This window comes from Gracilinanus agilis, chromosome 2 (assembly GCF_016433145.1).
Source record: "Gracilinanus agilis isolate LMUSP501 chromosome 2, AgileGrace, whole genome shotgun sequence".
Taxonomy (NCBI): domain Eukaryota; kingdom Metazoa; phylum Chordata; class Mammalia; order Didelphimorphia; family Didelphidae; genus Gracilinanus; species Gracilinanus agilis.
In genome coordinates this window covers 256441418-256457551 of record NC_058131.1, presented here as the reverse complement: position 1 = coordinate 256457551, position 16134 = coordinate 256441418, and the positions used below count along the sequence as shown (strand labels likewise).

At 37.6% G+C, this 16134-nt stretch overlaps 1 protein-coding gene and 1 pseudogene across 8 annotated transcripts; both read right to left on the bottom strand.

The window, feature by feature from the left end:
• Window positions 1-4022, bottom strand: LOC123233569 (annotated as a pseudogene).
• Window positions 4023-9358: 5336 nt separating this feature from the next.
• Window positions 9359-15024, bottom strand: TUBB1 (tubulin beta 1 class VI). 8 transcript variants are annotated; one of them, XM_044663860.1, is made up of 5 exons: window positions 14965-15021; window positions 11695-11803; window positions 11078-11080; window positions 10817-10927; window positions 9359-10679 (listed from the first exon to the last, which is right to left on the bottom strand). In XM_044663860.1, the coding sequence occupies exons 1-5, from the start codon at window positions 15019-15021 to the stop codon at window positions 9607-9609; spliced, it is 1353 nt and encodes a 450-aa protein (XP_044519795.1). In that variant the 3' UTR covers window positions 9359-9606. The 8 variants fall into 8 exon arrangements, with proteins under 8 accessions (XP_044519795.1, XP_044519798.1, XP_044519800.1 ...); XM_044663863.1 differs by lacking the exon at window positions 11078-11080 and having other exon boundaries at window positions 9359-10225; window positions 10568-10679; XM_044663865.1 differs by lacking the exon at window positions 11078-11080 and having other exon boundaries at window positions 9359-9980; window positions 10587-10679.
• Between the last annotated feature and the right edge of the window lie 1110 nt (window positions 15025-16134).

The following is a 16134-nucleotide window of genomic DNA, read 5'->3' as shown; positions in this document are numbered from 1 at the left end:
TCATTCCACATCATCTTCAGCTAAGCTCTGAACACTCACAATTCTCTTGCTAATTGTAGGCGGCTTAGTCAGAAGCATCTGAAATACTGGTGGCAACAATTTCTGTGGCTGCTCACAGACAGCAGTGGTATTTGTCAAGTGGTCAACACTTTTCATGACCTTGGGCTAGTAATTTCTCATCAAGCTGTATTTCTTTAAGGAAGAACTTCCAAACAGCTTCTGCATCTTTCAGGTCAGGTAACTTGGAAAACCCAGCTCTCTCTTTAGCAAACTTCTGTTTCTTTCTTCGTTCTTGGAGCCTGTTCTTGAAGTTAGGGTCGTTTGTCTCTTGCGGGCAAAGTAAATACAGTAGCTGATAAAACGGGCACTGCACACATTGGTGGCAACTGTGCCACTGGCCCACCATTTTTTTCAACTGCTGCTCATGCTGGAAGTGGCAGCAGCAGCACCATGCTTAGCACTGGGGATACCAATGCAAAGAAGGAAACAGTCCCTATTCCCAGTGAATTTATATTCTAATGGGGAGATACCAAGTAAATGTAAAAATATATAGCATAAAAATTAAGTTTATGTGGACACAAAGTAGTTTAATAAAAGGTAATTTAGGAAGCCTGGCTCTAGCAGAAGTTTCTGAAAAAGTTTCATGCAGAAAATGGTATCTAAAGAAAGAGCGGGACTTTGATATGCAGGTAAAGAGAACTCGAATTTAAGGCATAATTCGAGGAAAGTTTAGAAAAAGGTACAGAGGTGGGAAATGGAGTATGAGAGAATGCCAGTTTGACTGGATTGCAGAGTATAGGAGAGAGGCTAGAAAGTTAGGTTGTGACCAGGTTGTGTAGGACTTCACATGTTCGGATTTGTGTTAAAATTACTTTGATAGTACATAGAAGGGACTGGGGAAGTGAGACACTTAGAGGCAGAAATGCCAATTAGGGGTTGTTGCAATAATGTAAAGGAGGGCCTGAGTGGAGAGAAGGGTTTGAGATACAAGAGATGTGAGGGTAGAAATGGCAAGATTTGGCAACTAATTGGATGTAAGGGAGAATGGGATGATGCCAAGATTATGAACCAGGGACACTGGAAGGATATTGAGATCTTCAGTACAAATAAAAATGTTTGAAAGAAGGGGGCTGTTTTATGTGGAAAGATAATGAGTTTAGGTTTAGGCATGTTTTCTTAAATGAACTGTGAGAAATGCAGAAGTAAAATGAGCAGAACTTTCTCAGAATGATTTGTACTATGCCAACATTGTAAAGACAAACAACTTTGAATAACATAAGAACTCTGATGAACCCAATGACCAGCCAAACAGTGATGACTAAAAGACCCAGAATCTTGTTAATGTAGAAATTTTATTTGCTTGACTATATTTACAAAAGTTTAAGCAGTGGAGCATAAAAATAATTTTTTTTTTTAACCCTTGTACTTTGGTGTATTGTCTCATAGGTGGAAGATTGGTAAGGGTGGGCAATGGGGGTCAAGTGACTTGCCCAGGGTCACACAGCTGGGAAGTGGCTGAGGCCGGGTTTGAACCTAGAACCTCCTGTCTCTAGGCCTGACTCTCACTCCACTGAGCTACCCAGCTGCCCCAAAAATAAATTTTTAAAAGAATTGACAAGTGGAAAGAGCATTCTCAGTGGGGTGAAGCCAAAAGCCAGATTGCAACGGGTAGGGAGTGAGGAGATGAAGGCAGTAATTGTAGTTAATTTTTTCAAGGAATTTGAAAGAGAGAAGAGATAGAGGAGGATAACTTAAAAGGATGGTAGGATCTTGTTAAAATTTCGTAAGAATGGAGGAAATGGGTGTGTCTCAAGATAGAGATGGAAACAGTTGGGAGGGATTGGAGTGTGATTGAGAATACAGTCTGTTGGAATGGATTCAGGTGAACTTAGAGGGGTTACTCTTGACTAGGAGAAAGCCTACCTTTCTCAGAGCTTGGGGAGAGAAAGGGAGAATGGAAGATAATTTCAGTGAAGATAATTTTATCTTAAATTTATATGGACTTTAAAAAAATCAATCCTCTCTACCTTATGACATAGATAATATATTAACTGAAGCAAAGATCTTTAGTAACGTGATGACTTGGCCAAACTGAAATCAAAATCCAGGATTCCTGGCTATCATTTCTGGATTTTGATAATTCGACAATATCCTGTTGTTTTGATACTGATGAATAATAGATAATAATAATAATAGATAATAATAGAGGGCAAGTATCAATTTTCTTTGTGCTAAGGAAACACGATGGAATAAAACATTTGACTTCAAAGTGCTGTTTTTGAGATGGAGGAGTATAATTTTCATGGTCAATAACAAGCATTTAGTGCATACTATGTGCTAGGCCCTGCTAAGCATGAAGATACACAACAGTCTTACAATTGAATTTTTAAAACCATTAAACAACTATGTACAAAATAAAAGGTAGAAATTATGTGAGTGCATTCATATATGTGCATATATTAAAATAACATGCATATAAACATACAAGATATATAATAAATTGGATAATTTCAGGGAAGGAGAGCAGGACTAAGCCTTCTTGTACAAGGTGGGGTTTTAGCTGGGATTTGAGAGAAGCCAAGAACAGAAGTGAGGAAGAGAACTGCAAGCATGTGGATTAGCCAGTGAAGATACAATCCAGATATGCAGTGTCATGCAAGGAACAGAAAGGAAGCCAGTGTAACTGGATTATAGAATACATAGGAGAAAGTGGTAAGAAGACTGGAAGGGAAGAGTCCATGTCATGAAGGGTTTTAAAAGCCAAATGGGAGGGGGCAGCTAGATGGCGAAGTGGATAGAGAATCACGTCTGGAGACAGGAGATCCTGGGTTCAAATCTGGCCTTAGATACTTCTTAGCTGTGTGACTCTAGACAAGTCACTTAATCCCCATTGCCTATCCTTTACTACTCTATTGCCTTAGAACCAGTACACAGTATTGATTCTAAAATGGAAGATCAGGGTTAAGAAAAAAAAAAGCCAAATGGGATTCTACATTTGACCCTGGAGCTAATAGGGAACCACTGTGGTATATTAAGCAGGAGGGCTAAAGTCATATCTACATTTTTGAAAGATGACTGAGAACTGAGTGGAGGTTGGAATAGAGAGGGAGGAGATTTGAAGCAGGGACATGAAGCAACAGATTATTGCAATGTTCCAAGTAGGGGAAGTAGAAGAACCAAGTGAGGGTTTTTTAAGGATGGAAGAGGAATTCGTTCATGTGCCTTATTTTGTAGATAAGGAAATTGGGACCAAGAGATTTTCGGTGACTTGTCCAAAGTCATCCAGGGAAGTAACAATGAGAATTCAAACCCAGGTGTCCTAACTTCAAATCCAGCTCTTACATTGAGTTTCCTTATATGTAAAGTGGGATGATTAATAATACACTACTTCCTTACTGCACTTTGTTGTTTTTGAGGGCCAAACAAGACAGTGTTCACACTGTCTGACCCCAGTTTACCTAAAGGATTTTCTTACCTCTTTGCTCATTGCCCCTACCCAGGAAACTTGGGGGGGAAATCCAGTCATGGGAATCCCTCGCATATTGAAATTTCCTTCCCTGCTTAAAATCTGACAGTTCACAGTAGTTTTAGTTCTCACCTTTTCCTACCAAATGACTTGGAATGCTGTCCTCAGTTCCTCTCCGAGCTCTCCTTCCCCTATTGCTCCTTTCCTTTTGCTCCTAGCAGATGCTGCTCAACAGAGAAAGACTAAGCCCATATTCTCACTACCCAAATGTGACTTTTCAAAAGAACTTGAATCCCAAACTATGCTTATACATTGGAGAAGGGAGGGATGGCAAAAGTTAGAAGCAGGACTTGGGGCAGCTAGGTGGCTCAGTGAAGAGAAAGCCAGACCTGGAGAAGGGATGCCCTGGGTCCAAATGTGGCCTCATTTTCTAGGTGTATACCCCTGGGCAAGTCACTTAATCCTATTTGCCTAGCCCTTACCAGTCTTCTACCTTGAGAATGATATTTAATTTCAATTCTAAGGCAGAAAGGGAAGGGCAGAAGTACAAGAACATCCCTTGCTATTCCCTGTTGCCTGAAGCAAAGGGTCCCCATATGTAGTTCTCTCTGTCATAACTGTCAGTCTGGAAAGGCAAGGCCAAAACACTCTTGCACTAAAACTGTTGCTTGTTTGCTCTCCAGGATCTCCTTACTTTATACATGAGGAATCTGAGACTCTTTGAAATTTGACTGACTTTCCTAAAGTCATACTATGCTTTAGTGACAGAGCAGATGCTAGAAATCAGCTTTCCTGACTTCTTGCCCAATATTTTTTCTACTTTATTGTGTTGCTTTTCTGAAGAGTAGGATGACATATTTTAAAATACTCTTTTAGAAAAGGATATAATATATGTCAACTATATCCCATTGTACCTAATCTCTCCCCAAGAAATTACTTTGCATATATTTTGTATCCATGTATGTCTTTATGTTTCCCACCAGAAATGAAAGAATAACTTTTATGTAGCACCCACTATTTGCCTGTCACTATACTAAATGCTCTCAAATATTCATTTGGCTTTCATAACAACCCTGAGAGGCAGGTGCTATTATTATCTCCATTTTACAGATGAGGAAACTGAAGCAAACAGATCAAGTGATTTGCCCAGACTGCACAGCTATGAAGTATCTGAGGCTGTATTTCAATCTGAATCTTCCTGGCTCCAGACCCAGTGCTCTATTCATAGGCCAACAAGCTGCAATAGGCTTCTTAAGGAAGGGACTATTTGTCTTTTATATTCCTATTGCCTAGCACATACATATTAGTCACATATTAGATAAGTAGATGGATAGATAGACATAGAGATAGATGGGTGGATGGATGGATGGGTGGATGGATGGATGTGTAAGATTAAAATTAATAACCAATAACTCCAAGTATTATATTTTATAAGATGTATTAATAATCACTTGAAGTAGAAGAAATAAAAGGACAAAAGTAAAAGCCTGAATAAAGAAAGCTTTCCCAGCCACATTCGTGGGAAAAGAGCCCCAGAGGGGTGGAGGAGCTACACAAAACTTAAATCCTCCCTACATTAGTATATAACACAAGAAGGAACATGGGAAGGTGAGATTTAGAGTCTTGGGGAGCAAATCCTAATTACATAGATGGATAGATAGATATAAAGCTATTTCCCTCTATATCTTGGATGCCAAGTCCTTATCTGAGAAATGTAATCTTTTTTTTTCTTGTTTGACAGCTTCCCTTCTTATTCAGGCTGCATTAATTTTGCTCAAAGCAGGACTTCTTTTTAAATATTTTGATAACTATTTCAGTGTTATTGATTTCTTTGGCAATCCTATGTCTTTGATTTCATGCATTTTAAAAAGGTTTTCTGAGGTGTCCATGAGCTTTGTTAGACTGGCAAACAAGTCCAGGACCCAAATCCTCAGGCTAGAAGCAATAGGAAACTGCTGCAGTGTCGGGGATTAGGATAGGATTTGCCTTTTGGGGTTGGTCTTAGAAATTCTTGTACTCATTTTGCCTTTTACTAGTTAAGTGAATTAAGGCAAATTGTGATCTTTCTGGGTGTATTTTTTTTGTCTGTAAAATGAAGGTGTTGGATTAAATAACCTTGAAGGTTCTTCTTAGCTTTAAATTCTACAATCCTGTCTCATGAACCTTTAAATCATCTAAAAACCATATTGTAGAATGAACTGTTTTCTAAACTAAGAAGAAAAATTGTCAGTTCAAATTTTATTTTCCTTTTAAATTTATTGCTATAGTATGAAGTAGGAAAGTGGTTTATTTTGGAATATTTTTGAACAATCAGTTGAAGAATCAGTTTAAATGGCAGGGTTTAGGCAAAAAAAAAGATTAGTTCTATGTAAACAATTCAAAGAAAAATGAACATAAATTTATTTTCTTTGACTTTTATTCTTGTTCGTAGTCACAAGTCTTTATAAGAATTTTAAGTCAGCAGAAATATTTTAATATATTTCATATAGCTACATGTTGATAATAGCTGACATTTACATAGCATTTTAAGGTTTCAAAGAATTATACATACTTTCTCAATTGATACTCACGCCTTCCTTATTTTACACATGAGTTCACACAGCTATTAAAGTCTAGAGGGGCATTTGACTGTAAGTCTTTCCAGATTAAAAATGCAATATTCTACTATGCCACACATACCTAGTTGCTTCTTCAAATGTTGCATCAAAAGTTCTCAAGCATGTGTATAATTTTTCAATAAATTCAAGCCTATCTTTAGGATCTAAGTAATCAGCCCATCCTGATAGCTGTTAAGAGGTTCTCAATAAACTCTGTCATTGTTTTCTCTTGACTTTCCTGTTGCTATTAATGGCACTAGTATTTTCCCAGTCACCCATGCTTAGTCATCTTTGACTCTTTTCCATCTAATCTGTTGGAAGTACTACTAATTCTACGGAATTCATACTTTATATCTAATCTAGTCATCACCCATGCCATCTTCTTGCATCTAGAGAACTGGTACACTCTCTGACTTTTTTATTGGAGCTTAATCAACTCAAGAGCTAAACTGTCCTAATTGACAAATGAGAGCAAACTCATATAGTCTACTATATTTAGCCAGTCCCCTTCCAATCCTACCATACTCACATCTCATCCAGATGTTCATTCCTATCATCTTTTTACCACCTGCATCATATTTTGGGAACCACAATCAAAAAAATAACACTGCATGGGAAAAGAATGAATTAATGGATTCCCCTATGGCTTCATTAAACATCTCTGAATTCCCAGGTCAAAGCACTCTTATAGGAAACAATATTCCCTATACATTTTATCTTCCTTTATTATAAATAAGCTCTTTGAAGGCAAGGACTACCTCATGCTTGTACTCTATTTGAATACCCAGCATATTGCACAGTGCTTGACCCATAGTTAAGTGCTAAATAATTGCTTTTCATTCCACCTTGTTCACTTTTATCCTTTCATTTTAGACTAATAGCCTTGCTCCGTGCACTCTTTACTCTCATCTGATCGATGATTACCCTCCTAACCAGGCTTACTGCCTCTAGGTTCTTTCCCACTTAGACCTGTCCCTTAGCTGTTGCTGCCATATCATTTCTTATTTACACCCTTTGATCACATCACTTCTCTGAAGCTAAAGAGCCTTAGCAACTCCTCATTATAACTTCTTAGCTGCTATTCAACATTTTCTAAACTGTGACTTTGGCTTCTCTTCTCATTCTTATTTTAGTATTTTACTTGATCTACTATGATCCAACCAAATTTGATCATTTTAAATATTAAAGAGTTTTTGTTTTTGATACCTCTATTTAAGTTCTTCCCTATGTCTATTCCTGAAATTTCCTTTACCCCCTCTCTGGAGATCTCTTTATCATCTCTGATAATCTGATAAGGACAGCTTAGTTGATAAGGAAATAAAGGGACACAGGAGTTGTCTTTTAGCTCATGCTTCCAGCTCTGTCTCCAGGAGCATGGAGTTTATTATATATATTTCAAGACTCATTTCACACAAAAGAGTCCCCCCCACCCCGAAACTTTGCAGATGCGCAGAAGTTACAAATTATGTCATATCAAAACACAAAAAGTCTCATTGGCTTCAGAATAGAACAAGGCCAAGGCTGAATTCTGACTGGGTTCTTAATCAGAAAGCCAAGTCCAGGAATATTATCTCAGGGTTGAATTGCCCCTGCTAAGGTTTTGGCCCTGGCTGTACCAGGCAGCTGCATTCCTGGCCAAAGTGGGAGAGTGTTAACCTCTTAAATTCAGGTTTGGTAGGAACTTAAAGCTTTTCAATAAGGCCACAAAACTTTTCAATAAGAAATCACAAGGATCACAAAAGGGGTCAAAAGAGGAGTCTCAGATTTTTATCTATTCTCTTATTGGCTTCCCACACCCCTCTTCTTCTTCCTCTCATCCTAATAGCCACTATTGAAATTCTACCCATTCTTCAATGTCCAGGTCAAATTCTGTCTTCTCTATAAAGCTTTTCTTCGTCTTGACAGAATATGTTACCTTTTCCTCCTCTGAACTCCCTTAGCACTTTGTATATCTCTTAGACATTTTTTAATGGCCTGTTTTATATCAGTTACTTTTATACATTATTAGATATCCACTATTGGTGTGAGATTTTTGAGGGTAAGGAACTTCATCTAATTAATCTGTTTATCTCCCTTAGTGCCTAACAATATTCTATATATAGAATCCTTTAATGAATTGAATTCAGTATTTCCTCTATATTGTTTCTACAATGTTTCCTCTACAAATGGAAAATGGTTTAAAGCCATTAGATTTGACTTCTGTAAATATTGAAAGTATCAGCAATAATGGTAGTCTTACTTGCTTGGCAAACCTTTTCATTACTTCTTTTGCCTTGGTGTTATCATGTTGCCTTAGTTTAAAAAAAGTTACATTCTTATCAGATGGCACCATTCCCTTACCCATCTACTTCCTGCAGGTCTTCTATTTATTCTAGCCAATTACTAAAGCAAATTAGGAGAATGGGAATTCAATAGCTTAAAAAAGACTTTTTTTTCAATGTAAGAAAGATTAGAGTCTTTTTTTTCCCTCCAGTTATGCATGGATCAAATTGTATTACAAAAAATGGTAATGCTATAAAATGGTTATATTCTTCATATTGTAGAATGTTCTCTTACTAGAGACTATTCTCATTTCCTGACATCATAGTGGGCAATTGCTTAATTCCTAAACTTCAATCGTTGCTACATTTGTGTGTGTTGGTTTATTCATTTCCTTTTTCTAAAGCCAAATTGATTTCACAATGTTTTCTGGATATAAATAAAAGTAGATCAAGAATTAAAAAAAACACCACCATACTATTCTCATGAATCTATCTATAATAAGAAAAATAAATATTTAAAAATATTTTTAAACTACTTAATAATCTAAGACTATTTAAATGCTTTGTGGGGGCTACCTGTGCTTTAGAGGTAATTTTCTCTTTTCTCGTTTTCTCCATTTTTTTCAGCTTGCACACAATGCTTTTTTACAAATTTGATTTACTAATATCAATTTAAATACACTTTGAAATCCAACAATTAAGTTGTCTTATTTCCACTGAGGTTTCAGGTAGCCAGTGGAAAGGTAAAATATAAAGCTGGCTTTAATAGGAGTTTGAAGACAGACTATCTTGGAATGCAAAAATCCCCAAACACTCCAGGTAGATCAGAATGTATGTCCTCAGTGGATTTTGGAGTTGATACAAGCTGCAATGATTTTCTGCCAGATCAGAGAGGTAGCCCACTTGCTGCCTAAAATAGCACTTTGTGGATGGTAGGCATTTGGTAATCTTTTTAAGTATTTATAACAATTATCAACAAATTTACCATATTAAAAAGATTGACTTGCAGTTTGCAGTTGAACTATAAGCTCCTAGTTGTAAATGCCAGTACTAAGAATTCAACCCTTTAATCTACTTGTTTCCCATCATCATTCCCTACGCCCTCCCCAAACACTCATCAAAAAAATATATTTGCTGTCCATTCTTCATTGTATTTGGAGCAAAAGGCCAAAACAGTCTTTAAAAAAAAAAAACCCACCAAAAATTATGTAAGCAAAATTCTTGATTGTATCTGATTTAGTGGTTACCTCACATTTAAGCATTTCTCCTCTTATTCCACTGTTTACTGTTCTTTTTCTTCTGGTTCTGTCTCAACTTCTGCCTCCTCATGCTTCTCCAGAATTGCTTTGGCATCTTGGTACTGTTGATATTCTGATACCAAATCATGGATGTTACCTTCTGCTTCTCCAAATTCACTTATGTCCATCCCTTCACCAGTATACCAATGGACAAAAGCCTTCCTTTTGAACATAGCTGAGAACTGCTCAGAAACCCTGATGAAAAGCTCCTGAATTGCAGTGTTATTCCCTATAAAGGTGGCAGCCATGTTTAGCCCCCGGGGTGGGATGTCACACACAGCGACTTTGACATTGTTGGGAATCCACTCCACAAAATAACTACTATTTCTGGTCTGTATCATGAGCAACTGTTCATCTACTTCCTTGGTGGACATCTTGCCTCGAAAAATACAGGCTACAGTTAAGTAACGGCCATGGCGAGGGTCACAGGCAGCCATCATGTTGCGGGCATCAAACATCTGTTGGGTGAGCTCAGAGACTGAGAGAGCTCTGTACTGCTGACTGCCTCGGGCTGTCAGTGGGGCAAAGCCAGGCATAAAAAAGTGGAGCCGAGGGAAAGGAACCATGTTTACTGCCAGTTTTCTCAGGTCAGCATTGAGTTGACCAGGAAAACGGAGGGAGGTGGTGATCCCACTCATTGTCAAGGACACCAAGTGGTTGAGGTCACCGTAGGTGGGAGTTGTCAACTTTAAGGTTCTGAAACATATATCATAGAGAGCTTCATTATCAATGCAGAAGCATGCATCAGTGTTCTCAATGAGCTGGTGGATAGAAAGTACAGCATTATATGGTTCTACAACTGTGTCAGAGACTTTAGGGGAAGGCATTATGCTAAAGGAATTCATAATCCGGTCTGGATATTCTTCTCTGATCTTATTCATAAGGAGGGTACCCATACCAGATCCAGTCCCTCCCCCAAGTGAGTGGACTATCTGAAAACCCTGGAGGCAGTCACAGCTCTCACTCTCATTCCTGACCACATCCATCACGTTTTCAATCAGTTCAGCTCCTTCTGTATAATGGCCCTTTGCCCAGTTGTTGCCGGCTCCTGAATTACCTGTAGCAAAAGAAGTCTTCAGAATTATTACACCCAAGATAGGAATAAGAAAATCCAACTGAAGAGAAAAATGGCTGTATTATTTAGTATTGTGGGACATTTGCATTTATTCTAGTCAACACGTTGGCAAAACCTACCGTGAACAAAACTGTCAGGTTGAAAGAGGGTTCCTAATTTGCTAGACCGGATGCTATCCATGGTTCCAGGTTCCAGATCCACTAAAACAGCTCGGGGCACATACTTTTTAGCTGGTTTAGAAATAAAAAAACATTTTTAAAGGCTATGGTGTTTGCTAGCATAGACCTATTTTATGTTTATGTAGATAGCCAATCATCAAACACTTATTAAGCCATTTACTCTGTGCCACTAAGAATACCAAAGGAGGTGGGGGGAGGAACATCCTACCTTTAAGGAGCTTAAATTTGACTTGGGGAGACAAGAAATACATCAGAGGATTCCAGAAAAGAACATAGAAGTCATCCCTTTTATTCTTTTCTATAGTACAAAATTGCTTAAAATCTCTGAAATGATATCATTTCATCAGTATGAGAACTCCCTCATAAGGGCAGATCCCAACCAGATTATAGCATAATAGATAAGTATTGTGTGAATTGCTTAAAAATCAGAGAAGACTGACCTGTGACCCTGTAGCCAGTAAAGTAGATATCAGAGATTGCAGCCCCCAGGAGTGAGAGTGGACCCCAGTAAAATCAAAGCCATAGTCTAGATAAAGCCAAACACTTAGCTCACTCCTCACACGAGGCCCCCCAAACCTCTCCTTTCCACTCCTCCCTGCTATACTTTGTAGAAACCGCATGCATGTCCTTCCAAGAAACAACTGATGCAGGGATTCTAGGAGAATCTCGGTTGGATGGTTATACACTTGATAAGTGCTTGTCTCTTGACTGGTTTGCCATTTAGGCATCCTTTGTGTTATATCTAGTGATCACTTGCTTTTTCCTGTGACTACCCTTGCCTGACTTTTGGAAGTTTAGTGGAAAGAATGCCAGTGTACCATAGGCTTCATTGAAGTAAACATTGATTCTCTCAAGCTGCAGGGCTGAATCTCCATGGTAGCTCCCGGTGGCATCAATCCCATGCTCATCACCAATCACTTCCCAGAACTGAAAGAAGAAGATAGATGCACTCAGGACTCCAGACTTTTTCAAATTACATTCCCACCCCAGGTTCAGCCAGTAGCCTGCTTCTAGTTTTCAGTGCCCTACATTCCATCTCCAGTCTCTTTACCTTTAAACAGACTTTCTTCAGCTCCTAAAATAGTCTTCCTTATCTCTGCGTTTTGGAAGCCTTAGCTCCTTTCTCCCTTCAAGGCTCAGTTTAAGTGCCATGGTCTCCCAATTCCTTTCCAGATATTCCCAGGAGTGCTCATCTCTCTCCACCACTATTTTGAATATATTTTGCACTGTGTTGATGTTGCCTCTTATTCCCAGAAAAATGTTGGTTCATTGAAGGCAGGATCTTTTTTTTTTTCATTTTGTGTTATACCTACAGGACTAGCACAGTATAGCCACCTAACACATGGCAAATGCTTAATTAATGCTAGTTGAATTGAATGGATGGATAAAATCTTTAGAAAACTGAATTTGTTTGGAAATAATGAATCAAGAGTTTGAATCTCGGAAAAGCAGTCAAAAAATTCTTCTGTTCTTTTTTCCTATGACTTCCCCCTTCATAAGATTTTAAAAACTAGAGATAGACTTCTTCATGAATAACTTTTGTTGTTAATGATGATAATTATTGCTAGCATTCACATAACATTTTACAAATATCTCAATTCATCTTCATAATAATTCTGGAAGGGAGGGACTATTATTGTCTCCATTTTATAGATGAGGAAACTGAGTCACAGAGAGGTTAAGAGACTCGGGTCATACAGTCATTCAGGAAGTGTCTGAGTCAGGATTTTAACTCAGGACTTCATAACTGACAGTCTAGCACCTTATCTATTGCACCACCTAATTGCTTAGGTAGCATAAAGTGAATTTCATTTTCTGCCTCTACGATTATGTTGAATCACTGACTTCATACCAGTTGGAGTTTCATGAGTAGAATGTCAAGTATATGTGTGTAAAATAACTTGGATTTAAATCATTAGAGTTGAACTTTTGTTTTAGAATGTCCTATTTGTGAATCAGTAATATTTTATGGCATATTATACTAACACAGTGCAAATTCCATTAAATGTAAATAATCCCAACTCCTCTGACCTGGTTTCACATTGGTTGGGGAACCCTGTGATTTGTGTATCATGCTGTATTTTCAAGTACCTATAAATAGCTATAATTTAACATTATATTCATTTTTATCCGTTAGTATATGGTTCCGAATTTTGGTGATACTTAAGTTATGATGGACTTAAAATATTGCACTTCCAACAAAATAAGATAACGCTTAACTGTTTATTTGTTTTTGAAGTCTGAATCTCTCTATATTGCCCAGTCTGGAAATATAAAATGACCACTCATGGGCCAATTCCAGTAAAAATCAGCCAGGAAACTTTGACCTGCTATTTATGTCCTTGGACAGGCTGGGGGCACCACCACCCACTTTCCTCATGGCATCCCCAGCTTCCAAAAGCTCACCATTTTGGTGGCTAAGTTGGGACACCTGATATACTTAGCTGATTGCAGCTCAGAATTCCTCAATTCCAATTCATTAGCCTCAACAGCAGGGATAACAGATGTTCTCCAATATGCTCAACCACACCAGGATTTTAAATTAAAAAAAAAAAGGCACCATGAAATGGACCTTTGTTTGTCCCAAGAATGCATGTATTAGAATATAATAGACATGTCTTCACTTATGGTCAAATGTAAAAAAAAAAAAAAAAAAGGTATTACTTTCTTATCATATAATGTATTAATGCCCAAAGGGACCTTAAAGATCATATAACCTAATCCCCCTTTTTTTATAGGTGAGGAAACTAAGACTTATGGACAAGTTGCTTAACTTTATTTCCCTCAGTTCCCTCATCTGTCAAATGAGTTGGAAAAGGAAATGGTAAACCAGTCCAGTATCTCTGCCAAGAAAACCATGAAAATGGGGTCCAGAAGAGTCGAACACAACTGAATGACAAAAACAACCTAAAAACATAGTTTAATTTAGGCTTTCTGACTGCAAATCTAATGCTCTTCCAAAAATAGCAATAATTCTGATTACAAAGATGTATTTTTATAGCATATGACTAGTTACAGTATTGTTCATTAGAGAAAGTTTAAAACAGAGAATAATTGATATAAGCACCATGAAATAAGCATGCATTTGCCTTTTTATAAACTTAAAATACCTATTCTTTAGAGCACTGACCACTAGACCACATTGAAGCTCTAGAAAAAGAAACAAAGCCATATCTAGACCTTCCACTCATTTGTGGTCCTCTGTCCTCTTATCTTTGAACCTCAGAACTATGAGGTTAAGGCAGCCCCACCCTCCTGTGTATGTATTTTAGTTTTAAATGCCCCGTGACGCTGCCCTATAATTCTGACTTTTATTAATAGGAATATTCTTTGTTCCATTTTTAAAGTGCACTTGCCCAAGTCACTTGACCCCCATTGCCTCGCCCTTGCCACTCTTCTGCCTTGGAGCCAATACACAGTATTGACTCCAAGATGGAAGGTAAGGGTTTAAAAAAACAAAGCACACTTGCCTCAAAAGATCACAGACAAAAAAGGCAAACATTAAAATATTCCATACACAAATCATTAAAGTAAAAACAAAAATGACCCACCCTATCAGTTGGTACTCATAATTGGTCATCTTAAAATTTAATACTTGACACCGTGAGTCTGTCTTTTGTTGCTGAATATTGGTAAATAGAAAGAATTTTGGTGAAATTTGTTTGAAAAAAAATGAACAAAAATTGCCATCCAAAATCTACTTCAGAAAAATGTTTATTTCAGATTGACGTGCTTTCTCCACCAACTTTCAGAAACTGATTTTGAGATAAATTACTTTTCTTCAATTGTAATGAAAAACATCACACTATATATAATAAACTGTTGAAGCATAAATATAATAAAGCTTTATGTAAATTTTGTCATATATGTGCATATTATACAAATTTAACCACAAATTATATTAACCTAATTGTCAAGCTTTTTTAACCATCTCTCACATTTGTGGGTCATTATACCTTTGTTTCAAATACCAGATATGTTCCTAACTGGCCTATACAATAAATATTTTGCATAGGGCTAGGCTCATGGTCTTTAGAAACTGTTCATCAATCATAGGAATATAGCATTCGAAATCAAACTCTGCTTACCTTGGATCCGATCTGGTTTCCACACTGGCCAATCTGAATATGTACAATTTCACGCATTTTTTTTTTGGTCTTATACCAAAGTTACGAGATTCCAATGAAATCCACAAACTCCAAGAGGACTCTTCTCAAATTCATCAGTTTGTAGTGATGAAAGTCATTTCCAATTGAGTGCATTAGAGTGACCAAACTGCCCTTTAAAAACTAGCCCCAGGGGTGTGTCCAGTTCCAAATTTCCCTCATCCCTCCCCCCCTCTCCTTTCTGCCTATCTTTCTTTGAGAAGGGGTGTTTTTTCCTTTTCTGCTTCTTACTGTTAGGCTCAATATTGTCCAGTCATTTCCCAGTTTAAGGCAAAAAGCTTAAATGTATACTACTAGTTGGGGCAGTACCGGCAGTTGTTCAGTGGCCGTAGTTGTCTTTAACCATTAGTTTGGGGTTTTTATCTTCCAGATTACAATTTATTTTTGTTTTTAAGCCCTTACTGTGTCCCAGAAGTAATACTAAGTACAGGTTCCAGCAGCAAGGGCCAGGCAATTGGGGCTAAGTGACTTGGCTGGGGTCACACAGCTAGGAAATGTTTGAGTCCAGAATTGAACCCAGGACATCCTGTCTCCAGGCCTTGCTCTCTGAGCTACCCAGCTGCCCCACAGACTACAATTTGAAAGATGATTAAGGATGTAGTCTAAGATTGTTGTGACTCTCCTCTAGTTTCTCTCAATGGATAGGCATTATCCTCAGATTTAGTTTATTTTGCTATTTAACCTGGATAGAAAACAGTTTTGAAAGGGAGAGTGGGGGATTTTTCCCTATTTTGTTTGGATAAAGTGACTTAAAAAGAAAGAAAATTCCCTCTGCCTATCCTCTAACCTCTTCACAGTCTCTGTTATCTCTACTAAATAAATTAACAAAAGATCGAATTGATTATAAACTCTTTTTTTAGTCCTTAGCCTGAGGCATATTTTTGTTGGAGTTGTTTTAGTACCATTTAGGGAAGATGGAGCTTGGGCTCACATATTTGGAGTCAGAAAAGTCCCTTGTTATTGCTGTTGTTTGTCCTTTGTTTTTGAGAATGACCAATGACATCATATATCTAGACTTGCCTTTGAATTTAATTGAAGTGAGGTAAAGTTGCATAGAGTTCTCAGCCTCACAATCTCTTCCAGAGTCCTCAA